Consider the following 27,593-nt stretch of genomic DNA (forward strand, 5'->3'; position numbering starts at 1 on the left):
GAGCGAATCCCCAAATCAGGCTGAATCAGCAGGCTGAATCATGTGGTTATGCTCAGACATTGAAAAAGCAAAGCAAAGCAAAACAAAACAAATAAAAAACACCAAACAACAACAACGAAACACCATGGGTTTTGTGAGGTTTTTTTTTGCTATTGTGACGTCAGTTATTCTGTGATAATGGGACAAATATTATGGTGCGTGGGTGGTAAAATATTCTTCCCATTGGTTACGGCTCAGCTGTCACCTATGATTGGCATTGTATAGACAGAAGAGAGTAGTCAGATAGTTGTCAGATCACAGATCATAATTTGAACCTGAGTCTGAACCAGGATGGTGGTTGGAGGAGCTGTCTTCATGGAGTTAGTAGCCTGTTTCCTGGCCCTTGTTTATCTATACGTAAAAGGCACAGAACGTTTAAAGTGAATCTAAAGGGAGGTGAGGGTCTAGGGTATGAAATAGAAGCTTCTTTAAATTTCAGCAGCAGAGGCTTCATGGAACACAGGTCAGGAGACAGTCAAATACAAACAGGAGACATAAGGAATCCACCCAGAAATTAGCAACGAGGATCAACCTTCACATGGGGAGCTAGAGCGCCTGGATAAGGAGGTTTTGTCAAACTGTGAAGCTGTCAGCGGAAATAGGAGTCACCATGGGGCCAGCAAGTAAGGAGGAGCCATAAGGGAAACTTAGCATCTTACTCAAAGCAAGCAGGAAGCAAAGGGGCCTGGGAATGTGGTTTCCTGTGGAACCAAGCAGAGAGGTGGGGGAGTGCAGGTGATGGATCCAGGAGCCTGGGTGACACATGACAAGTAGTTTTTGCTCCTGCATAGACAGTAGGGACCCCGAATTCAAAATGTTCTAGACCCCTCCTTGTTCCTGAGGATCAAATCTACTCTGTGGTGTTATAGTCTGTAAGCAACATTGTCTAAACGTAGGACTTTTCTACTGATTCTTTTTTATTTAAAATAAAAATTGCATGCTTTCTTTCAAATGAGACATGGGCGTGTTTAAGGTAATTTCCAGAAAACTAGCTTTTCATTCAGTAAATCTGCACTGCATTTAACCCACCAAGTGTTTGTAGCGGACTTATAATGCAATGTATAGGCCAATGTTTGCAGATCCCTCCTTCACCAGCCCCAGGGTTATGGGGCCTGACTGCCTTCTCTATGGCTGTGTGTCTAGTACGTGTGAGCAATGGGGACATTATAGGCACCTAAAATGTCTTCAATTGAGGACGACATGTTGACCAGACATAGTAAGTTTTGGCTTTGTTGCCCTCGCTCAATACCAGCATCTATTTCAGACCAAGTGCCCATGCTCTGCTCTGCTCCCCTGCCCCGCCCCTCGAGCCAGCTGTGGCCACTGTGACGACATCTGCATCTATTGTCTGCATGTTGCTTCCATGTCTACAATCTCGTCTCCTCTAGTCACTCCACTGCAGGAATCTGTCTGAAGCACAATGTCACTGTGTCACCAGCAACACTGACAGAGGCACAGCTCCATTGCCTACCCTCTGTCCCCCGACACCTGAAATTCTCTTTTTTCTTAGAAAAACTTTCCCTTAGGGCCGTGGTTCTCAACCTTCCCTTTAATACAGTCCCTTGTGTGTGATTCCCAACTTAAAATTATTTTTGTTGTTACATCATAACTCTAACTTTGCTACTATTATGAATTCTAATGTAATATAATGTAATGTAAATATTTATGTTTTTCAATGGTCTTAGGTGACCACTGTGAAAGGATCATTTGACCCACAAAGGGGTCATGACCCACGGGTTGAAGACCGCATAAAGAGATATGGCTAAAGAATAAAGAGGAATGGAGTTCTTGCTACTCAGGTGAAACTCAGATCCATTCAGAGCTTTAACTGAGAAAAGAATTCCAGGGTAGGCAAGTAAGAATCAGAAAGGGAGTTTATGGAAAGACATCTTTAGCGTAGCTCCTAAGCACAGATATTAACAGAGAGAAGGATGCTTAGAGAACGATGAAGGAAGCAAAGGTAAGTGTGGCTGGGGGCTCCACATCGTACTTAAGTGCTTGTAGTGTACCCAGTGCTCACAGGTATGAGGCACACAGCCATAGGGAAGGCAATCAGACCCTGTCCCTGGGACTGGTAGTGAGCAAGCTGCAAGCATTACAAGGGAGAGGTCCAGGTTTCATTTTGTGAACATTTTTCTTTTTTGTAAACAAAGCTGTAAGGACTATTTGCAAAGGGAATTGTCCAGACTTAGGAATGAGGGGGAGCGCTGAGAATGCCAGGTTGCAGATCCCACATGTAAGCACAGTTTATTTACTATGTTTGACATTCTTGTTTGAGATGTCTGTAGAAAAGCAGACTACCTCAGTAGGCGATTTTCTGTTTCGTCACTGATGCCTGAAAGTTCTGGCCTTTTCCAGAGGAAAGAGCAGATTAGAAAGCAGGACTCAGAGCCCTGTTCTTCTCTCCCAGGCGCCTCTTCCCATGTCATTACAGTTCTCCCAACCTTCTAGCCAGCCTCAATTAAACTGTAGAAGATATTTCAGTGCTTTGAGGAACCCCATTTCCAGCCCCTCCAAAGGATACAGCCCACTGATCTTTGCACATGGTCAAAGCTCTCACAGCTCTCACCTTTCCAAGTCAGTTGCTTCCTTTGCCACAGAATCTCCATTCTCTTTTCTTCCCCCACATATGTGCTTTCCTTTGCCCTGGGCTAGAAATACTTCTCACTTTGTCCACTGTGTGAGTTTTCTTTCTTGGCAAAATATCTGACATAACCAGCTGGGAAGGAGAAAGATATGTAACTTAGCAGTTTCAGAGGATTCTGCCCATCACAGTGCAGAGGGTATTGTTGGAGGATATGGGCACATGTGTGCACATGCATGAGGAGGCCAGAGGACAGCTGTGCATCCACACACATATAGGTAGGCTGGTGCTGCATCTCAGAAACTAAGTACTCTGTCACCACATCTACCATTATTATTATGCCCCAAGCCATTTCCTCTGGGGACTTTTCTTAGATGTCCATGACATCATTAGCCACTGCCTCTTCTGGGTTATCCCTCTGTCTTCTTCATGGCTCATTATCCCAGCAGGGTCTTGGAACCATGCTGGTTCAGGAGACATTTCAGAAGATGATATCTTACTTCAAAAGAAACCTCCATTGCTTAGAAGACCTTGGAAAGAAAGTAAAATATAGTTAAGGAACCACCGTCTACCTCATATTAAGGCAAGGTCTCTTACTTAGCCTGCAGCTCACCAAGTAGCCAAGGTTGACTGGTCAGTGAGCTTTTGGGGGGTCCACTTGTCTTTGCCTCTGCAGTACAGGGATGGCAATTATGCACCACTGTGTTTTAAGTTTGTTTTTAAGTGAGTTCTGGGGACTGAAGTCATCTTCATATCACATACACTTTGCCAACTGAGCCAAACTTCATCTGATGATGGGCAGAGAACTGGAACCTTATCAATGCTAAGCGTGTGTCCTAATACCAAGATGCACCCCCAAATTTTGGACAGTGTGACTTCCTCCTCTTGGCTATTACCACTCATGGCTTCTGTACCCTATTAATTATTTCTTTTCTGGTAGTAATGTCTTGTTTTTATGATTGCTAACCTGGGGTCTAACTACTACTTAAAGGCTTACAAACATCCTGGTCCCTCAGAACTCACACATGGTCTTGAGACTGTTAGAACATAGTTCACATCCCTTTACAAAGCTACAGTATTCAGATTTCCAGTCTAGCACATACATCATGCTCTCACAGTCAGACTGTTAATGCCTGTTTGGAGATAGATTTATTATTTAAAATGTGAAAGATGTGTCTTTCTTGGGCAAAACAAACAAAATTAGCTTCATGAAACTCACCTTTCTAGCTAGAGACTGGATGAGTTCTTAAAGACCACCCATTTTAGAAACTGGGTCTGCAGAGAGGTGGAGGAAGAGCTCAGCCCCAAACGTGCCTGCATATGAATAGAAACCAGGTCTGAAAGGGGAAAAAGAAGGGGTTATACATCAATGGTTTGTATGCAGGTTGTTTGCAATGGATTGGTAGCTTGAGTCAGACACCATATTCCAGAGTTTCCACAATCCCTGCAATGTTCTTCAAGGGTGAGATCCAGCCAAATCCCAGTGACATTTATGGGGCCATACTTAGTGTGAAGCATTGAGGTATTTCACAGGTTTTCTACAGATGGTAAGAACACGTCATAGTTCAGTTTAATAGGAGAAATGGATGTCTAAGTAGACATCAAAGAAATAGGAATTTTCTTGGATTTTTCTCATAGTTAAAAAAAAGACTTCACATGGCTAAGCATTTACATTCATTAAATTCAGCATAAGAGGAACAGTCTTAGTGGTGGCATGTCAGAGAGGTGGCAAGAATGTGTGTGCCCTGAGTTACTGACTTCCTTCCCAGCATTAGAAAGCCCAGTGATTGACAGGTATTTTCTGGCCTTAGTGAAAATTTGCAGAAAAATGCATATGTGATATAAAAGTATAATGGGAATTTTATTTGAGGCTAGAGAGAAACAGAGGGATATGGGAGACAGATCAAGAATGGGCAATAGATAGGATATGGTGGTGGGCATGGCCAAAGTACACAATGTAATATGAAATATAATGAACTCCATTCTTTTTTGCCTCGTGGGCAGTGAATATATATACTAGCAAAATAATAATGTACAAAGGAAGCCAACTCTTAAAACATATGCTCATTTTTTAGATGTCTTGAAAAGATAGCACCAATTTGAAGTGGGTGGGAAAGAATGCAATTGGTAATTATAACCTCTGCTTCTGTTCAGTAGTCTAGCCGTAAAAAAAACAAACAGCATTGTTAAGTACAAAATGAAGATTATTCGCAGGATTCTCTGTTTCTTGTTTCTCCTTTTCTTGCTATCGTTTTCTTTTAACATAAAGTTGTGCAGTTTGGGGGAGAAGAATGCCTACATGGGCACTCTACACCACTAGGAAACACATGCATGGGAATCACCTCTGTAGAGCTGTGTTTCATACCTAGGCTTGACCGTTGACAGCCATGCATGTTGATGAATGGGTGTTCCAAGCTTGTCCTGATGGTGGTCTCTAGAACATGCTTCCTCCTGAGGGTGAGAAGGGCTATTTAGTGCAATGAAATACTACTCTGCCACAACTTCCTCCCTCACAATTCAATCATGGAAAATCCTTCCCCAGCGCTGTCACTGGAATCATTACACTCAGAATTAAACATGGTGTAATGGAGCCGCTGACAAGACCCTGAGGTCCTATTGACGTGCCAGGTCTCACATTAATAATCAGCTTTTCTGTGTAGTGGAAAGGAAAAGACCTGCAAATTGGGGGTTGTTATTTGCCTCCCTTTGGAAGTCATGTAATCACTGCCTGTTCCTGATTCTTTTTCAAATGTTCATTTGCAGCCATGCGACTTACCAGGTCAACAGGGCTGCCCAGTCTTCTCCTCCCTTCTGCCTTCAGTGCCTTCCTTTAAAACCCAACCCAAATCTGCATCACCCTAAGCCACTCGTGTCTTGCTCTCTGCCAGCTCTGCCTTCTCATCCCTTTGATTCATACTTCTGCCTCACACATCTGTTATCCACCAGCACGAATTGGCATTGTGTCCTTTCCCTCATATTTCTCCTGGTTCTGCAGCTTTGTTCTTCCTTTCTTTATTCCCCAGTTCCTTCTAGCATCTTCCACCTGTTCCATGAAGGCTGTGAGGTGCAGAGCAGCAAGAACAGTCTTCACAGTGCATGGCCATGGACCACTCTTTCCTTCCCCCTCTTACTAGTTAAGTGACATCCATGCCTGACTACGGATGGACCCACGGATGCGCAGATGGGGTGCAGCCATTCATAGCTGCTGTGATTTAGTGATCGCAGTGGCTGCAACTTGGCTTCTCCAAAGCACGACACTTCCAAACTTTCTCTTATTTTCTAGCTCTTGAATTCGCTCTGTCCTTTCCTCTGACACTTGGAGGAAGTGATGTAAATGGCTTGTCTGAAGTTAAGCATACTTACCTATCACTTATTCTCAGCCCCTACCTTGTTCATTCATGAGTCTCTGCATTAACCACTGTGTTCACTGAAAAGAGAGATTTCTCAGATTAAGACTGAGAGTCATATTTATCTATGAATAAAAGCATAACTATTTAAGAAAGAAGCTTGGCATTGTGGCAACTTAGAGCTACAACAATACTCGCTTCTCCACTATAGCCCATAATGGTCCTCGCCATGAGTTTTTGACAAGGGTTATATTCCCTCCCATGCAGTGTGTCTTGAATTCAGTCAGAAAGAAGTTGGTTTCCCTTATAATAGCTGTACCACTATTGCAGAACTGGGTACATCTTGCCTGACAGGTTTGTCCCATAGATTATAGATTTCAAAGCCCTTTAAAATGCCATACATTTCAAATCTAGACTGGAATTTGGTGGCATCAGCTTCTGGAAGCACTTTAGTAACCGAATTACAGATCACATCTACCTGAAGAGATTGGTTTTAATGTCTACATTGGGTCCAGAGATAGTGATGGTGTCTCTGGAGAGCAGCCAGACCTATGGAGAGGAAGGCGGCTTCACCACACAGTCCTTGTATGCACAGGGAAGAGGTTGCACAGGAAAATAAAGGCTGGAGGGGAACAAGGGAAGACAGACAAAAGGGACTTGGAATAAACACACTCTTGAGGGTAGATTAATGCAGGAATTCCTTGGAAACAGAGCCAGTGCATCTTCAAGAGCACCCCCTGTTTAGACAAAATCTGCAATGCTCTGATTGTATTCTTGGCAAAGAACCATGTATGAGTCTTTATTGGATTGTGATCAGCGTATGTGGTACTTATACTGAACTGTGATACTCTGAAACAGAAATCCTTCTCCCTCATATAACATCTCCTATATAAACCATTATTTTCAGTAAAACTAAGCAACCTTATAGAATTACACAGCAGTAACCTAGGCAACTACTTCCTCTTGAGTGCTTGGATATATTCCTATCTAAGGGCTCTGTTCAGATCCTGATTACTATACAGGGCAAGGATACCTGAGTTTGTGGAATTTCCTATATGGAGCCTATACAAAAACTGAAGTAAATAAACTTGGCTCTTGAATATTTCTATCTGCTTACAACCCAAATAATTTACAAATTTACTAGATTTGTATCTCCTTACAAGTCAAGAAAAGAGAGATTTGTTCTACCTTAAAACAGCTATGAAGTTGATCTTTTCTGTAAATTATACAGTAAATTAAATTATAGGCCCAGGGGTTAAAGAACTGTGTGAGGTTAACTTTCTATTTATAGCTTAGAAAAATCAGAGGAAATTTGGTGTTGAGGTTAATGACTATGCAATAAGAATTTGACCCAAAATGGATGTAATAAGAGAAAACAGCATATGCGTTATGATAGCTTATGCATAAACTATGGTGACCCTAGAAATATTATAAAATGACCTTCTGTTTAATCTTTAGTTAAAATAGCTGTTTAACATTTTAAGATATTTGTTGTACAGGATTAATTATGCACAAAGGATTTGTACATAGACCTGGGTCTGGTTGTATAAGTCCAGGATGCTAGTTACTCATGAGACATTAAGGCAGGACAGTTTACAAGCTCAAGGCTGTTCTGGGCTATAGATCGAATTCAAGAGCATTCTAAGAGACTTAGTGAGATCAACAAACAACAACAACAAAAACCAACCAAACATATAAACAAACAGAGAATACATAAAACCCAGTGGGCTGTCACTCCACATAAAGCATTTTAATGCCTTAGTTCATTTTGTCTGCCTGGGAACTCATTATTATAATTATTATAATCACTATTATCCCCACTTAGAGAAAGAGATAAAGAGAAGAGAAAAAAAACATAGGTATGGAGGTTGCCAGAGTGCAAAGCAGCAGAGCTAAGACTCAAATTCACTTCCCAGGACAATGTCAACCATGAACCGTGGCCTGTGGCACCAGTGGGCTGGCAGAGAACACTTGCATTGAATGTACAAAAGGCTGCATATGAATAGTCTGGAAGTGTAACCCATTACAGGTGATAGCAAAACAAATAATGGATTTAGAATAAACAAAAAAGTATTGGCCTCTGCTCCCTAAAAACAACATTTTACGGTAACAGTACTCCCATTTTGAAGTTCTTATGAAAAACTATTAAAACTTTTTACAGTAAAATTCTAGCTCCTGACAGTACAAGGTACTGTGTAGGTAGTGTTTCCCATTGAAATGGACATTTCTTCATCTTGTTTGCATTCATTGTCTAACCAACGATGTGACTTAAATATAGTTTGTCTCCCCCCAAACGCATGTTAAAATGTAATCTCCATTACGAGATAGTACAAAGGTTGAAACCTACTCTGAGTGTGGGAACCTCTGGGAACAGTCAGGATTGGATAGGGTTATCAGGGCCTACCCTTAAGATTAAACACTAGTGACTTCATAACAAGGGAAAAAGAGCATCCTTGTGACACCCTCACCTGTGTCAGAAGTTGCAACAAGAGGTCACTGGTGTGGCCCAAAAGAAGCTTCTTTTCTTCGTAAGTAAATTACCCAGCCTGCGCTATTATGTGATCAGCAATAGAAAACGGGCTGAACTATGAACCAACAAAAAAAATCTTCCCAAGAAGTGTTATTTTTGTAAATTTTTTAGTAGTGGTGGTTAATCCGAGCCCTGAAGAAATTAGAAACATCAGCTCCTATCACATCGCTTGGCAGCAGAGGTGAAATTCGTAACCACTCAAAACCTACAAGTCTAATAGCATTTTCCTCCTTCTGCCACAAGATTAGACTTGGAACGAGAGGAGTGAGAAAGTTTTTCATCCTGTTCCTTCCTTTGCCTCATAGGTCGCTACCCTCAGGAGAATAAGGGCACCTACATCCCAGTGCCGGTAGTGACGGAGCTGCAAAGCGGAAAGTGGGGGGCCAAGGTTATCATGAATGAGGACAGGTCTGTGCGGCTTTCCGTTCAGTCTTCCCCCGAATGCATCGTGGGGAAATTCCGCATGTATGTTGCCGTCTGGACTCCCTATGGCATCCTGCGTACTCAGAGAGACCCGGAAACAGACACATACATTCTCTTCAATCCTTGGTGCGAAGGTAAGGGGCAAGTACTCTCTATTTTCTCATCTTAAAAAGTTTCCACAATTCCGAAGCATCTCCTATGAAGGAGTAAAAGAGTTTTTCCAAAGAACATGTCTCTTTCTGACACTGTTAGTTACTTTTGTGTTATGAGGCCAGATACTTGACAAGAAGCAACTTGGAGGAGGATGGGTTTCTTCTGGCTTATGGCCTAAGAACAAAGTCCGCCATCACAGAGAAGGCATAGTGGCCAGTCACAGCGCTTGCGCAGTCAGGAAGTGAGGGGAGAAGCACACCAGTGCTCAATTGGGCTGGAACCCTTTTACCACTTTACTCAGTTTTGGATCTCCCCATGGGATAATGACCCCTCATCTCGAGTGGGGCCTCCTGGCCTTAGTTAAACTTCGCCGGAAATGTCTCCTAACGATTCTAAATCCAGTCAAGTTGGATTAATAATCACCCTGACATACACTTGTTTCCTCAAGATTAAAAGTGAGAGAGATGCAAAATTTGTCCTCAGTACAAGTGAACCGAACGCCGCTACACACTTATCTCAGGAATTAATTAAAGATTTCCTAAAATTGCAGAGTGAGTTCCTTATGGACCTGTGGTATCATCTCAGTATGTTATTTGTTCTGTAAGCAAAAAATTGACTTATTAAACTCGACATTCAAAACTAATAGAGCCCAAGACTCTACTTAAAAATTTCAACTCTGTAAATAGTAGAACTAGTAGCGTTCTAATTCAGGAACAGAAAGTCTTAAGTGACCCCATATAGTTGTTTATGCTCATGATAGGTCTACATTTCACAAACCACTGGCCTGCAAATACAGACACATAACCATAACTATATTTTAACTATACTTAACATTCGATTACTTAATCTCTAATGTTATTTTGAATTATTTCCATATGCTGCTGAAACGTAACCTAGTTATATTAAGATTACTTGGTTGGGTTCAATGAGCTCCCTATTAAGTCAATTTAAAACCTCAAACCACACAGGATTTTCTGCCATTCCTCATTTCTCCCATTCCAGGACTTCTCTGCTGTTCTCATACAACAGTGTGAACTGGGAGGAACATCTATTGCTAGGACTGTGGCAATGGGACAGTTTGATATCTAAGAGCTGAAGGCAGGGGACTGCTCCTATCAGACCATTGGAGTTGGACTTATCACTCCAAACATCTTCCAAACATCAATCTGTGTTATTTTTATTTTGTATAACTCTCTGATTAAGAACATTGCTTTGGATCTGCATTTTCTCATGTAGATATAAACAACAATGCAGCAACAATGTTTTCCACTTCTGTTAAATACATAGCCAGATCTCCTTTGGCTTAATTCTTCCAATGGTCTTGGCCCACGGAAATAAGGTGATCCTGCACCCCCACCCATCAATTCTCATTGTTACCTTCACAAGACCTTATCTACACATACAAGCCCCATGTTCAGGGTGGATGAGAGCAAGATATGCCATCTGGGCCATGTGCAGCTCAAAGATGGAATCCTGTTTATAAACGTCTCATCAATTACATCTAGGTAATAGCACACCTGGGCATGCGTGCTCTTTCAGAGACGGGGAACAGAGGTGCCAATCGAGGGGCTGGAAGTGAAGTGGAAAGGGTAGCAGAAATGATCTGCAAGTGTGTGAATCTGGAGAGGAGAATCAGAGTGCATTTGAGGATTATATAGGCCAAGAGAAGACACATTGTCAAGGGAGGGAAGAAAGTATGGCATAGTATGATATAGTATATATAGTATAATATAGTGTAGTGTAATATAGTATAGTATAGTGTAGTGTAGTATAATATAGTATAGTATAATGTAGTATAATATAGTATAGTATAGTATAGTATGGTATAGTATAGTGTAGTATTGTGTAGTATAGCATAATATAGTATAGTGTAGTATAATATAGTATAGTATAATATAGTATAGTGTAGTATAGTATAGTAAAGTGTAGTATGGTGTAGTATAGCATAGTATAGTATAGTATAGTATAGTATAGTATAGTATAGTATAGTATAATATAGTCAGGATTTAAGAGTCCAGCAGAGAAACTGATAAAGACAAATGAAACTGAAGAAATATGTAGGAGGGCTAAGAAACTAATATTTTAAAGTCCACATTTATAAAATTAATCAGGAGGGTTGTAACTGCAAAAAACACAGCCATGAACATTATGTAACTACCCAAGATGTTTGAGCAATGACACGATTTACCCAAAGCTTAATTTGTTCACAGCTTTATAGACTGTGTCATCCATGAAATATGTGGTTACTCCCCTTGAGAAAAAATATTCTAGTGGCTTTGCCTGACAGTGATTTTCCAGAAGAGCCATCCAGGAGCTAGAGACCTTGTGATTTTTAACTGCCTCACTACTCTCTTGGTCTGCTCTTTATACATGATAAAGAGCTTCTAGGTACGTTCCATTCAGAGTGTCGATTAGTGACGATGTGTCCTGTTCCCTAAATCACAAAGATATTCATGGGATTCCTGAAGCCATAGTTGAGAAACACTGGCTCTGGAGGCAAATCAGCCTGGCCAGGATTGGGGAGTGAGGTGAAGAGTCTGAGAGAGGTGGCCTGAGAGAGGAGATCCTAGGCGGATTTCAGGGATTGGTGATCATGGCACTTGCATGCCTGTAGATGCTGATGCGTTAACGGGGGACTCACTGAGACCCTGGGAAGTGGGTCACGAAATGAATGGACCTTGGTGCGAGTGGGAACAAATAACTAAGAAGATAAAACTGTGGAGGCAGAGTCAGGTGGAGCAAGGTGCTGGCAATAGGGCATTCTCAGTGTGGCAGGGAGGTGACTAATGTGACAGTGCACACTGGGTTGAAAAATTGCCCAGCACACACAATGTTTGAGAGAAAATATTCAGCTGTGCTCCTGGGGGCACTTTGGGCTGCTTCACATTCGTAGGCAATTTATCCTACTTAATCACCAAATCATTAATAGGGATCGATAGCCAGGGTAGCCTGGTAGGGCCAGGATGGATGCAAGGAGAATTCCTGCATAGCGCTCTAAGTTAATGTTGCTATCAGAGCTTCAAGTCGGTTCTAAGAGGAACTCTTCCCTGAAGTGTTGGATTCCCATAAAAGCAGTAGCAGTGAATTGGGCACTTATTGTGAATTTATCTTGTCTGACCACTGAAGAACTCTGAATTATCAAATGCATTTCACTATTTAAATATCAAATGTCCATTTTAATGCTGTGGCATTACTGTCAGTGAGTGAGTTCTGAAATATTTAGATTGCTAGTGATTTTGTCTAGCATCCTGAGTCAGTAGTTAGTGTTTATTTGGGCCATATTAGTATTTGTGTGTTGACTAAACATTTCAGAGGGTTCTCCCCTCTTGACAACTTGTCCCCATACCTGGTTTTCCCTTATTTAATTTAATCTCACATTCCCAGAATCCCATAGAGTGGATGCATGGTTAATGCTTCATAAATGTTTATAGCAAATGTTTAATAACTCCAAGTAAACAGATGTAGGCTCACCAAACTATATCACCACCAGAGATCAGACATAAATGTAATCTCAGGCCTTACCATATTGTAAAGAGAAAAAGAAAAACACATAGGGCTTGAGCTGCATGTCTGAATAATACATATGTAGATTCTTCTATCAATATCCAATACCAACTTAGCTTCTAGGATTCTTGCCTTATTCATGCCTGGAAAGTTCTACATTTCCTTTTAAAGCAAGTAAATTGAATTCATTTAAAGAAAGTAATGCTTGCTACTTACTGTATGTTTTGATAGAAATTAATAAATATGGCCAGCCTGTATTTTATTATTAAAATCTGCCTTTCAACTACTTGCTTAGTAATTGCACTTGGTCATTAGGATCCTTTGGTGCAGAACAGACTGGGATTCTCAGAGGAACATGACGAACAGCCCCTGCTCAAGGAGGCCCTTGAGCCTACATTCAGAACACAGGCTAGAGCCATTTATCCATCAATCAACAGATGTAGATAGTATGTTTCACCCGTGGCCATGGCAACACAATAACCTATGCTTATTATAACAACAATATTGCTTATTAATTAGCAGATATTAAGGTCTCAGTGCTTAATTCAGCACTAGGGACGGACAGGCACTAAGAATGACAGAACTTTGCCCTCACAGAGGTAGGTACTAACAGGATTTTACAAGTGAGGTGTCAATAAAATCTAATTACAATTGTAAAAAAAATACTGCTAAAATAAGTCACAGCCAGACAAGAGCATAAAACAGGGTCCTCTGACCAAGTTGGAGCCAAAGACAGAGCAACCAGTACCAGTATAGTTGAGTACCTCACTCATCCCTGAGAACACTACCACACAATAGCACATCAGTTACTAAATCAGCTCTCAGTATATTATAATGATATGTTTGAGTAGACTCAAATGTCCACAAAGCAGAGACAGAATATGGCCTATAGTTCGGCTAATTAATTCAGGTTCTCCATGGCAATCGCATCAGGACCTGTGGGAAAATCCTGGAACATGCTTCGAGTCTCTGAGGCTTCAGGCTCTACTTTGGTTATAGAATGTACTCTTTGTTTCTTTGTTTCTTCCTTCCCTTCCCTTTCCTTCCCTTCCCTTCCTTCCTTCCTTCCTTCCTTCCTTCCTTTTTTCCTTTCCTTCTTCCTTCCTTTCTTTCATTCCTTCTTTTTCTGTTTTTATTCTCTTCTCCTAACACTACATCCTGACCACAGCTTCCTCTGAGCTAGCTCCCACCTCCCCTCTCTCCCAGATCCACTGTCCTTCTGTCTCCCTTCAGAAAAGACAAGGCCTCCCAGTGATATCAACCAACACAGCATAACAAGATATAATTAAGACAAACCCTCATATCAAGACTGGAAAAGGCAACCCATTTGGAGAAAGACCCTCTTGTGATCAGGTAAAAGAGTCAGAGACACCTCTACTCACACTGTTAGGAGCCCAACAAAAACACAAGCTTAGCAATCATAGCATGTATGCAGAGGACCTATCATAGACCCATCCAGGCTCCATGATTGCTGCTTCAGTCTCTGTGAGCCTCTATGAGCCCTGCTTGGAGAATAATGAGGTAAGAAAGATAGCCAAATCACTCATTCCACCATCTACATCATCATTCTTTTTACACCAAGTGAACATCATTCCAAGTGGTACTGAAATCAGAAGGGACCCCAGGCAACTCACAGGAACAATTCTACAAGGTGGTTCTGCGAGGGGGAGAGGATGAAAGTCTCTAGTCTAGAGTTGTATTCATGAATGTGGCTTGTGTTTACTTCTGTGGCATAATTTTCACACTCTTCAAAGTATGCGCACAGATTATATCTTCATAGCTCATGTGTTTGGAAAAATGTGACCTTTGGCTGGGTGTGGTGATGTACAAGGGTAATCCCAGCGGAAGGCTGGGAAGATGAAACAGAGTTACCAGTTCTAGGCCAGCTTTGGTTACATGATGAGCTTTTTTTTTTTCTTTCAAAAAAGGAAGGAAAGACAAAATGGATATAAGAGAAGAAAAGAGGGAGGGGAGTTAAAAAAGAGAATTGGAGAGTAGGAGACTAAAAGGGAAGAGGAGGGGACAGAAGGATAGGGTCGCCCTCATTCACCGGAAGCTCAGAATTAGAGCTGAATTAATGATCACCACACCTAGAGGCCAAGATCAAATTGTGATGCTCATATTTCAAAAAGGAAACAGGCCTCCTGACATCATATGAATCAGTTAAGGTCATATAGAAAATTAGGAAACAAACTGGGACAAACACTTGGGTGTCTGGATCCATTTATAGCAACTGTTGTATTTTTAAGACAGAAGCCATTTCTTGGGCTGGTTAGAGTTTTGTCAACTGGACACAAACTAAACTTATCAGACTTGATTGTGAGCGTGTGTGTGTGTGTGAGCGTGTGTGTGTGTGTGTGTGTGTGTGTGTGTGTGTGTGTGTGTGTCTGTGTGTGTGTGGTGGCCATTTTCTTGAATAATGACTGATGTGTGAATGGGCAGGAACACTGCTATGCAGGTAGTTCTGAGTTGTATAGGAAAGCAGGCTGAGCAAGCCAAGGGAAGCCAGAAAGCGATGAACTGCTCCAGCTCCAGCCTCCAGGTATCTACCTTGAATTCCTTGAGTAGAAGAAGGCTGTAGAAAAAGTAAACCATTTCCCCCACAAGTTGTTTTTTGTCACAGTTTTTATCATAATAGAAAGTCAACTAACTAGAATCTGTATCTAGAGAAACATTTAGATGGCCAGCAGACGCAATTCTGTATAACTGTCAATATTGGAATGTCATACAAACCCTCAGAAAGAAAACAAGTTTGATAGCTATAAGATGGGATGAAAACTCTTTTTTGGAGAAAAGGAAAAGAAAAGAAATTAAACCATGCTGGTACAGACACAGGTCCCCTCAGAGGATACAGGCTAAGCAAAGAATTCCTGACATTTTCTTTGTACAATTGCTTCATGAATAATAGTTCACTTTCTGAAGGCACATAAACTAAAAAGTCCTCAACCAGCCAAACCAACAAAGTAGCACACACCAAATAAAATCACAAACTGGTGCATGCTATAGCATCATGTGCCATTTTTTTCCAGAGAATGATAATGGCCCTGTCACTGAAGACCCTCTAGAGTCTCATTTGTCCCCTTCTATACTGGAGTTAACAGATATAAGGCAAAGGACTCCTGAATGGCTACAGTAGACTATCAAGATCGAAGTGGTTTGGGATTTTCCAGAATAAAAAGACCAGATTCTGGAAATGCCTTTCTTTATAATTCTGGTGTGTTCCATTGTCGGAAGCAAAAAGTTATCTCTAGCATGCCTGCAGGGCACACAGCCAGCAGACTGATCCCTGTTGTGATTCACCTCAACTTTCACAAAAAAGGGACGCCAAGCAGTAAAAGGGAGATCAGCCAAAAGTGTCTTGACCCTTCCTGTGAATCTATGCCTTCTCTGAAAGAGTGACTGATTATCCTTTGTCTTTTTGAAGGGCTGGAGACATTGTTATCCCTAAAGGATTAGAAGCAAGACCAACCCTTGATGGAAATGCCTTTCTACTACCATGGTTTCTTTGTTCCTTCAGCTGTTGTCTTCTTAAACCCATATTCTTAGTGGTATCAGATATGGGATCTGCTTTAACTTTAAAAGAGCGTGTAAATATCAGGAGTTTTTCAACCTACACACTGATGGGTGGCCTTCTTCTCCCAAAGAGGCTATATAGATACTAAAAATCAGTGGACTTGGCATTTGTCCTTATATGTTCTGTCTTAAAGTATTCCTTATTCTGGATGAGAGGCCAGTGGTAATGTCCAAAGGGATGGCCCGAAATCAGGCTTATATGTGAGTCTTAAATTTTTTGCAGCCCACAATTTTCTTTTATTTTTAACTACCTCAAAATTCTCCGCAAAGGAACAGTAAAATAAATGAGGTCGTCATTCTTTACTGCTGCCACGTGTACATTGTTAGTCACCCTGGAAGGGTGAGTATTTACAGAGCATGCTGAGGTGTCCTTCGTCACATCTGCCAGGGAAAACAAATGGAGAGACTGGGTCACATCCTCCAGTGGCGCCCTGTGTAATCTGTTTACCTCCAAGTTTAATCTCAAGGTCCTTTGCCAAAAGTTACTTAGAACCCAGTTCTTAGTAGACCCAATAGAACATTTGATTCTTTAGACACCTACTCCTGACTTCGCCTTTGTGTTTCCTCCCCCAAAACTCCTTCACATGTGCACACCGGCCATCAAGCAGTCTAAATCTTGGGGCTTCTAGAACAAAGATTAGTCATTAGTTTGTTTTCCTTGTTCACAGTGTCCACTTGGCTAAACAGAAATCGAATTTCTCTTGGAACTGATAAAACTCATTCCCCTTCTGAAACCAATCCCAAATATTAAAACAAACAAAAACAACCACCTCCAGCTAAATATCTAAATATTAATATGATTACATTTCCCTATTTTTACTATCCTTTCTAAAATATTGAGTTTGGGGAGTTTCCATAGTGACGTACCTTTTTTTTTTTTTAAATCATTCATTTTTGAACAGCTGTATTTTAAAGGGACAGAACTGAATAAAACAGGGGACGTAAAGTGCAGCTTTCTACCTTTAATCTTCTTTAAAAATCATAAACACATTTAAAATTAAAATTGGGGTTTCCTATTCCTTGCCTTGTTGAGGATTCATGATTATGGCTGCCTGGTTTGAGGTAAGATTTAAGTCAGGTTATCCTGGTGTGGATCATAGAACTCTGCCTGTTCACAGATCTCAGATTTATAATGCCCCATCAATAGTAACTCACAGCACAATGGTAAATTCTTACTTTCTTGGACCTCTCTCACAGTCTAAGCTAAAGACATTGTCTTCATCTCTCAAATCTGTGACAGCATTTACTCACTTCCTACTGGGTGTGTGCGCCATCCTTACCATGGTGCTGAGTGCCTGAGACAGTGACCTGCTGCACTGGTGGTTTGGAAGACAGTGGACAGTCAAATCCTGGTTTCAAATCTCACTACCATTGTGGCCTTGGGAAACTCAATTGCCTGGCCCCTGCCTCAGCTCCCTTGTGTGAAAAATGGCTCTAATGTAGTACCTTTCTCATTGTACTAATCTTCACGAGTTTCAATGAGTTGGTTGGATAGGGTTGGTGGTTTCTTTGTGTGTTTTGAAAGCAAAAGTCTTATATGTGACCCAATCTTAGTCTTAAACTAACAATTCTGCCAAGGCCTCCTGAATATTGAAAGTGTGTGGCAGATATTAAATATATATTTGTTTAATAAATGATCAAATTTGCAGTGAGTCAGGGGCCATCTTCAAGAAGTAGAAAAGTGTTCCTCTAATGCCATTGAAAAATAAGAAATCCAGGCATAATCCAGCCCGTTCTGAAAATAACACAAGAAAACTTAAGTTCCAGTAATATGACAGGTAATGAAGACTCGAAGACGTTGATAATTGCAGCCTTATTGATCTTTTTAAAATTACTTTTTAAAATGTTTTATTGGTTATTTTGTTTATTTACATTTTAAATGTTATCCCCCTTCCTGTTTTCCCCTCCCCAAACCCCCAATCCCACCCCTTCCCTCTGCTTCTATGAAGGTGTTTTCCCGTCCATCCTCTCCCACCTCATCACCCTAGAATTCCCCTATGCTGGGGCATCAAACCTCCACAGGACCAAGGGCATCCCCTCCCATTGATGCTACATATTCACTTAGAGCTATGAGTCCATCCATGTGTACTCTTTGGTTGGTGGTTTAGTCCCTGGGAGCTCTGGGGCATCTGGTTGGTTGATATTGTAATTCTTCAGCTCCTTCAGTATTTCTCCCAACTCCTCCATTGGGGTTCCCAGTGCTCAGTCTGATGGTTGGCTATAAGCATCTGTATCTGTATCTGTATCAGTCAGGATCTGGCAGAACATCTCAAGAGACAGCTATATCAGGCTCCTGTCAGCAAGTACTTCTTGGCATCAGCAATAGTGTCTGGGTTTGATGGCTGCATATGGGATGAATCCCTAGGTAGGGCAGTCTCTAGATGACTTTTACTTCAGTCTCTGCTCCACTCTTTGTCCCTGTATTTCCTTTAGACAAGAGCAATTCTGGGTTAAAATTTTTGAGAAGAGTGAGTGATCCCATCCCTCAAACAGGGAGTGTGCCTAATCTTTCCACGGGGTCTCTACAGATTCTCTCTCCTCTTTGTTGTATATTTCAGCTAATAACCATCCCCGTTGGGTCCTGGGAACCTCTTGCTTTCCTGGCATCTGGGACTTTCTGGTGGATACCCCTGTTTCCCATCCCCCCATTGCTACACAACTCTTCAATTTGCTGACCCTCTGTACATCACCCCCATCTCCTCCCACACCTCATCTTGCTTCTCTTTTTTCCTCTTGCCCTCCTCTCTTCCTCCCAAGTCCCTCCCACCTTCTACCTCCCATGATCATTTTGGTCCCCTTTCTAAGTAGGACTGAAGCACCCACACTTTGGTCTTCCTTCTTGAGCTTCATATGGTCTGTAAGTTGTATCTTGGGTATTCCAAGCTTTTGGGCTAATATTTACTTATCAGTAAGTATATACCATGTGTACTCTTTTGTGATTGGGTTATCTCACTTAGAATGATATTTTTTTAGTTTCATCCAATTGCCTATGAATTTCATAAAGTCATTGTTTTTAATAGCTGAGTAGCACTTCATTGTGTAAATATACCACATTTTCTGTACCCATTCTTCTGTCGAGGGATATCTCAGTTCTTTCCAGCTTCTGGATATTATAAATAAGGCTGTTATGAACATATTGGTACATGTATCCTTGTTATATGTTGGAGCATCTTTTGGCTATATGCCCAGGAGTGGTATAACTAGGTCCTCAGGTAGTAGTATGTCCAGTTTTCTGAGGAAGCACCAGACTGATTTTTCAGAGTGGTTGTAACAGCTTGCAACCCCACCAATAATGGAGGAGTATTCCTCTTTCTCCATATCCTTGCCAGCATTTGTTCTCACCTGGATTTTTTTTTATTAACTTGAGTATTTCTTATATACATTTCGAGTGTTATTCCCTTTCCCGGTTTCCGGGCAAACATCCCCCTCTCCCCTCCCCTTTCTTATCGGTGTTCCCCTCCCCATCCTCCCCCAATTGCCGCCCTCCCCCAACAATCTAGTTCACTGGGGGTTCAGTCTTAGCAGGACCCAGGGCTTCCCCTTCCACTGGTGCTCTTACTAGGATATTCATTGCTACCTATGAGGTCAGAGTCCAGGGTCAGTCCATGTATAGTCTTTAGGTAGTGGCTTAGTCCCTGGAAGCTCTGGTTGCTTGGCATTGTTGTACATATGGGGTCTCGAGCCCCTTCAAGCTCTTCCAGTCCTTTCTCTGATTCCTTCAACGGGGGTCCTATTCTCAATTCAGTGGTTTGCTGCTGGTATTCGCCTTTGTGTTTGCTGTATTCTGGCTGTGTCTCTCGAGAGAGATCTACATCCGGCTCCTGTCGGCCTGCACTTCTTTGCTTCATCCATCTTGTCTAATTGGATGGCTCTATATGCATGGGCCACATGTGGGGCAGGCTCTGAATGGGTGTTCCTTCTGTGTCTGTTTTAAGCTTTGCCTCTCTATTCCCTGCCAAGGGTATTCTTGTTCCCCTTTTAAAGAAGGAGTGAGTCTCATCCGTCTTGAGTTTCATTTGTTCTAGGCATCTAGGGTAATTCAAGCATTTGAGCTAATAGCCACTTATCAATGAGTGCATACCATGTGTGTTTTTCTGTGATTGTCACCTGGATTTTTGATCTTAGATATTTTGACAGGTGTGAGGTAGAATCTCAGGGTTGTTTTGAATTGCATTTCCTTGATTACTAAGGATGGTGAACATTTCTTCTGGTGCTTCTCAGCCGTTCAGTATTCCTCAGCTGAGAATTCTTTAGCTCTGTACCTCATTTTTAATAGGGATAGTGGTTCTCTGGAGTCTAACTTCTTGAGTTCTTTGTATATATTAGATATTAGCCTATTATCAAATATAGGATTGGTAAAGAGTTATTTTCCCAATCTGTAGGTTGCCTTTTTGTCCTGATGACAGTGCCCTTTGCCTTACAGAAGCCTTTGCCTTTTCAGTTTTATGAGATCCCATTTGTCTATAGTTGATCTTAGAGCCTGGGCCATTAGTGTTCTGTTCAGGAAATTTTTCTCTGTGCTGATTGTTCAAGGCTCTTTCCCAATTTCTCTTCCAATAGATTCAGTGTATCTGGTTTTATGTGGAAGTCTCTGATCCACTAGGACTTGAACTTTGTACAAAGAAATAAGAATGGGTCAATTTGCATTCTTCTACATGCCAACCTTCACTTAAGACAGCACCACTTGTTGAATATGCTATCTTTTCTTCCACTGGATGATTTTAGCTTCTTTGTCAAAGATCAAGTGACCATAGGTATGTAGATTCATTTCTGGGTGTTCAATTCTATTCCAATGATCTACCTTCCTGACTCTGTATCAATACCATGCAGGTTTTTTCACTATTGCTCCATAGTAGAGCTTGAGGTCAGGAATGGTGATTACCCCAGAAGTTCTCTTATTGTTGAGAATATCTTTCACTATCATGGATTTTCTGTTGTTCCAACTGAATTTGAGAATTGCTCTTTCTACCTCTGTGAAGAGTTTCCATGGAATTTTGATAGGAATTGCAGTGAATCCATAGATTGTTTTTGGTAAGATGGCCATTTTTTACTATGTTAATCCTGGTGATCCATGATCATGGGAGATCTTTCCAACTTCTGAGGTCTTCTTCAATTTCTTTCTTCAGAGACTTGGAGTTCTTGCCGTACAGATCATTCACTTGCTTGCTTAGAGTCACACCAAGATATTTTATATTATTTGTGATTATTGTGAAGGGTGTCGTTTCCCTAATTGCTTTCTCAGCCCATTTGTCCTTTGAGTAGAGGAAAGCTACTGATTTATTTGAGTTAATTTTATATCCAGCCACTTTGCTGAAGCTGCTTATAAGCTGAAGGAATTCTCTGGTGGGATTTTTGGGGTCAGTTAAGTATAAATCAAGTCATCTGCAAATAGTGATATTTTAAATTCTTCCTTTTCAATTTGTATCTCTTTGAACTCCTTTTGTTGACTAATTGCTTTGGCTAGAACTTTGAGTACTATATTGAATAAGCAGGGAAAGAGTGGTCAGCCTAGTCTAGTCCCTGATTTTAGTGAGCTTCAAGTTTTCTCTCCATTTAGTTTGAGGTTGGCTACTGGTTTGCTTTAACTATGTCTAGATAAAGGCCTTGAATTCCTGTTGTTTCCAAGACTTTTAACAAGAAGGCTGTTGAATTTTGTCAAATGATTTCTCAGCATCTAATGAGATGATCATGTGGTTTTTTTTCTTTGAGTTTGTTTATATATTGCATTCCGTTGCTGGATTTCTGTATATTGAAACATCTCTGTATCCTTGGGATGAAGCATACTTGATCATGATGGATGATCATTTTGATGTGTTCTTAGATTTGGTTTTTGAGAATTTTATCAATATTCATAATGGTAATTAGTCTGAAATTCTCTTTCTTTGTAGGGTCTTTGTGTTGTTTTGTTATCAGTATAACTGTGGCTTCACAGAAATAATTAGGTAGTGTTCCTTCTCTTTCTATTTTGTGTGGTAGGTTGAAGAGTATTGGTAGTAGAAGTTCTTTGCAGGTCTGATAGAATTCTGCACTAAAACCATCTGGTCCTAGGCTTTTTTGGTCAGGATACTTTTAATGAGTGCTTCTATTTCATTAGGAGTTATGAAGTTGTTTAGATGATTTATCTGATCCTGATTTAACTTTGGTTTATGGTATCTCTCTAGACAATTATCCATTTTCTCCACATTTTCCAGTTTTGTTGAATAGAGGCTTTTGTAGTAGGATCTGGTAATTTTTTTAAAAATTTCTTTGGTTTCTTTTGTTATGACTCCATTTGTATTTCTGATTTTGTTAATTTGGATGCTCTATCTGTGCCCTCTGGTTAGTTTGGCTAAGGGTTTATCTATCTCGTTGATTTTCTCAAAGAACCACTCCTGGTTTAGTTGATTCTTTGTATAGTTCTTTTTGTTTCTACTTGGTTGATTTCAGCCTTGAGTTTGATTATTTCCTGCCATCTTCTCCTCTTGGGACAATTTGCTTCTTTTTGTTCTAGACTCTCAGATGTGCTGCTAAGCTGCTAGTGTATGCTCTCTCCAATTTCTCTATGAAGTCACTCAGCGCTATGAGTTTTCCTCTTAGCACTGCTTTCATTGTGTCCCATAAGTTTTGGTATGTTGTGACTTCACTTTCATTAAATTCTAAAAGGTATTTACTTTCTTTCTTTATTTCTTCTCTGACCAAATTATCGTCAAGTGGAGAGTTATTCACCTTCCACGTGTATGTGGGTTTTGAGTTGTTTTTGTTGTTATTGAAGATCAGTCTTAGTCCATGGTGATTTGATAGGATAAATGGGATTATTTTAATCTTCTTATATCTGTTGAGGCCTGCTTTGTGACTAATTATATGGTCAATTTTGGTGAAGGTACCATGAGGTGCTGAGAAGAAGGTATATTCTTTTGTTTTAGGATGAAATGTTTTATAGATATCTGTTAAATCCATTTGGCTCATAATTTCTGTTAGTTTCACCATGTTTCTGTTATATCTATAAATCAGAGAGAACAACTATTAATATTTTGATGTTAATACATTTAATACATTTTAGTGGTTTTTATTTTAATTGACAATTAATGCAATATAGTCTTTTAGAATATGTACATACATTCACACATATGACACAAAAGCAAGTAACCATTTTCCAATCCTAGAGACTATCCATAAAAAAACAACTGTATACATATTTCAGATTTTTTTTCCCAAGGTAAGTGTTCTCTATAGATCCCTGACTGTCCTGGAACTCACTGTGTAGCCTAGACTTGCCTCAACCTCAGATATCCAACTGCCTCTGCCTCTGCCTCTGCCTCTGCCTCTGCCTCTGCCTCTGCCTCTGCCTCTGCCTCTGCCTCTGCCTCTGCCTCTGCCTCTGCCTCTGCCTCTGCCTCTGCCTCTGCCTCTGCCTCTGCCTCTGCCTCTGCCTCTGCCTCTGCCTCTGCCTCTGCCTCTGCCTCTGCCTCTGCCTCTGCCTCTGCCTCTGCCTCTGCCTCCCTAGAGATGTGATAAAAGATGTGTGCCACCACTGCCCAGCTAAGCATTTGGATTTTTAACTACAATATAGTTACATACTTTCCTTGCTTCCCTACACTATTTATCTGGGAGAGTTTTCTATACCAGTTCATATCTATTGTTTACAGTGATTTAGATAACATGTCGTTTTGAATGCTTTACATACATTTTATACAAATATGTTTCTATAGATACTCAGAAATAGCATATAGTTTAATATTAGTGGTAAGTTCACATTTAAAATTTGCATAGGCACTACCAAATTGCTCCTTTAAAAAGCTATAGTATTGGTGCTGGAGAGATGGCTTGATAATTAAGAGAACATACTGTTCTTGTAGAGGACAAGAGTTTAGTTCCCAGCTCCCAAATGATAGCTCACTATCTCCATCTCTAGCTCTGAAGTTCTCTCCTGGCCTTTCCTTTTCTGGTAGTTACTTTAATGTGTACATATTCTCTCTCTCTCTCTCTCTCTCTCTCTCTCTCTCTCTCTCTCTCTCACACACACACACACACACACAATTTAAACTATAATCAACCTCTTAGTAAAAGGCACCATGTCTTATAGAACAAACACAATATGTGATGATACCCATTTCTCCTTACCCTTATCAGGTGTTAGCATTTGTTTTAATGTTTGATGATAAAGTGGTAAATCATGATTATTTTACTGTTATTTTAACTTGCATCTCTCTGATTATTAGGGATCTTGGCATATATTTAATGTGGGTTTTGCTTCTGTATGTGGCATTATGTGGAACATGTTGAAGAAGCTAAGAATCAATAGAAAGAGACACATGCAGATCTTAAACCTGTCAATATGCTTTCGTGTCACAGGTAAATAAGATGTCACAGAAACTTCTTTACCATATGGACACGCAGTAATCATAACACCAAGTAGTGATCAGATCAATCATTGCTCAAAGGTTTTAAAAAACATCTCTCTATATTAAGATCTAATGTACACCTAAGTGTTATATGTTTCCATGCCAATATTAGTTTTGATTATAACCCTGCTTCTGTTAGTTGCAGTCACAGTAAGACTCTGTAAGTTAGAACCAGGAAACCTTATGGCATGCAGAGATGAGCATTTTTTCTAAAGGTCTTGGAATTGGGCTCATTTAGATGGGGCCTCTACATCAATTAGTTCAACTTCCCATGAGAGATTCATGTGAAGACACTCATTGTTGGACCAGTGGGTTTCCCAGACTATATTTCTCTAAAGGAAACAACAAAGATATAAGGCCACATGGCTCTGAAACAAGTACATGCAATGACCTTCTTGTTGCACATCTACTAAATCCCCGTAAATCAAAGTTTGCCAAAGTCAGAAGGAATCTTCCACCTTCTCTTTCTTTTCTTTTTCGTTTTTAAAAAAATTTTTACTCCAGTAATTTTTTTCCAAATTCTTTGTTTCAGTCAACATTTTGAGTTAGTATTCAGGATTCTAAAGTCTGAGTGGCATGTTGGTTGAGTTTATTTTGATTGTATTGATGAATTTAAATCTTTTGAATTTTTACCTCTAATTAGAAGCTTTGGAATGTTTTCACTTACTGAAGTTCTCTTTCACACCCATTGGGAAAGCTTATTTTTATCATACAAAATTTTCAAACAAACCCAAAAGCAGAAGACCTAATACCATGAAGTCCATTTACATAACTCCCAGACTTGACAACAATCATGTCATACATAGATTCATGTGTATCTGTGCACACACATAAGTCATGTGGCACACAACTGCATGTCTTCCAATGACCAATTTGATATAAAGTAGTAGTTCCATAATGTTATATCCTAGTGACATCATAACTGCTTTAGTTTCCATGAAAACACTTTATGATGTTCGGAAAATAATAAAGATGGAAAATTCACATCTCTGAGTATGTTCCTGGTGTTGACCATATGACTATAGAATTATGATAATAAAATCAACAAGAGTTCTTGGTTGCCCAGTCCTTAGCCAAATTTTACCAATCTAAAATTTGCTTTAGAGGCTTTTTGTTGTTCAAAACAGTGCTTATAATTTGAACTTTTTGGTATGTTTTCAACAATCATCGCCATTTGTTTATTTTCTTTACCATAAACTCATTGCTGTAACAGCATTGCCATGTAGAACATGCTATATTCTTAGTCATAAAATATGTGCTTGTAACCCCCTTGGCATTTTCTGCTAAGTAGTTACTTATATCTAAATATCTAGGTAGAATTCAGTCTCAAACATTCTGAATGTTTTCTTGGTGGTATAAAAACGCTTCCTACCACATGCCTAGCACGTCTTCAATCAATAGATATGGATGTTTAGATTAATCAATAGAATATGATTCTATTGCATTAGTAATCCATTCTAAAGCTCTCCTTTGGGCTAATGATACCATAAGCTTACTCCTATAATTTCATTGGGAGTTATAAATAGCCATCTATATCTCTATCATTTCTTCTATATTAGCATGTTAGTTTCTCAGTCTTTCCTGATTTCTCTGTGTTCAAATTAGTAAGCTGTTTCCTAGTACTTTATGAAGATGGCCAATATACTTTAAAATCATTATTAATTCTAAAATATCTGAAGTCTTCTACCCTTTTACAATGACTTTTGTTTCTCCAGCATTAGCTATTCTGCGGTCATAACCCCCGGGATCTTGGATGATTTCCTTGTTTCCTTTCAGGAAGAAAAGTTTCAGCCTAGTCTCGTGTTTCTTGACCCAATGTTGTAATATTTTTTAAATAGCAATTTACTTTGCCTCTTGTTCTAGTTACTTTTATATTACTGTGGGAAGACATCATGACCAAGACAACTCTTATAAAAAAAAGCATTTAACTGGGGATTTGTTTAGAGTTTTAGAGGGTTGGTGTATCATTATCGTGATGGGAAGCAGACAGGCATGTTGGAGCAGTAGCTGAGAGCTTTACATCCTGATTGATAGGCAGCAGGCATAGATAGATAGATAGATAGATAGATAGATAGATAGATAGATAGATAGATAGATAGGTAGATAGATAGATAGATAGATAGATAGATAGATAGATAGATAGATAAAACATGGGCCCTGACCTGGGATTATTAAATATCAAAGTCCACCCCCACTTATACACCCCTCCAACAAGACCACAACTCCTAATCCTTCCCAAACAGTTCTATGGACTGGGAACCAAACATTCAAACATGAGCTTATGGGCCATTTCTTTCAAACCACTATACCTTTTCTCATATTTATCTTGTTCTTGAATTTTTTTATCTAAGAATTTCTCAGTTCTTCTGGACACAGTTATGGTGTTCTTTATGGATTCCCCAATGATTTTCATTTGGTGTGCATATATACAAACGCATTTTCAGTCTTTTCAAGTAATATATAGTAATAACGGAAGTATATGGATCCAGGTTTTCACACCTGACTGAACATTTTTCACATTTGATTTGTTTCCACATCTAAGTTTTGCTTTGTTACAGACACATTTCCTCTTACAGTTAAAGTTTCTTTCAAGTATAATTCAATGGCCAAATGTTTCTTATATTCTAGGAAAATTGGAAAACATTTCAAGATTTTTGTATTTCTTGCAAATATTTCTGATGCACCTCTGAAATATTTTCACTGGATAGATAGATCCAAGCTTTATACTGAAGCTAGGTCTCTATCAATGAAACAGTTGCCAATTTTTTTAAATACTGTAGCTACAATCTTATCAGTAGATTGGCAGTATGGCACATTAGCTGACACTGGGTCTTTTAAGTTTAAATCCACTATTATACATATGCTTATTATAAATGTCACTTTTATTATTTCACAGTTTGAGGTTACTATTTAATAAATTATGTTTTCTGTATTTGTCTTCCATTTGCAATTCCCCCTTTACAAACTGGCTCTCATTTTCTAATTTTCTTTTGTATATTTTGGGAAGTCTTTTTCAATTTACCAGAATTCTTTGCATACAGGGAAATTTTTGCCAATAC

The 27,593-nt window shown here is 39.9% G+C and overlaps 1 protein-coding gene across 1 annotated transcript in view; it reads left to right on the forward strand.

Moving 5' to 3' along the window:
• The window catches only part of F13a1 (coagulation factor XIII A1 chain), a 176,694-nt gene that overhangs the window by 46,559 nt on the left and 102,542 nt on the right, over positions 1 to 27,593 (forward strand). Inside the window, 1 exon segment of the mRNA NM_021698.2 lies at positions 8,806 to 9,057. Coding sequence (NP_067730.2) covers positions 8,806 to 9,057 — 252 coding nt within the window.

The sequence above is a fragment of the Rattus norvegicus genome, chromosome 17, assembly GCF_021556685.1.
Source record: "Rattus norvegicus strain SHRSP/BbbUtx chromosome 17, alternate assembly SHRSP_T2T, whole genome shotgun sequence".
NCBI classification, from domain to species: Eukaryota; Metazoa; Chordata; class Mammalia; order Rodentia; family Muridae; genus Rattus; species Rattus norvegicus.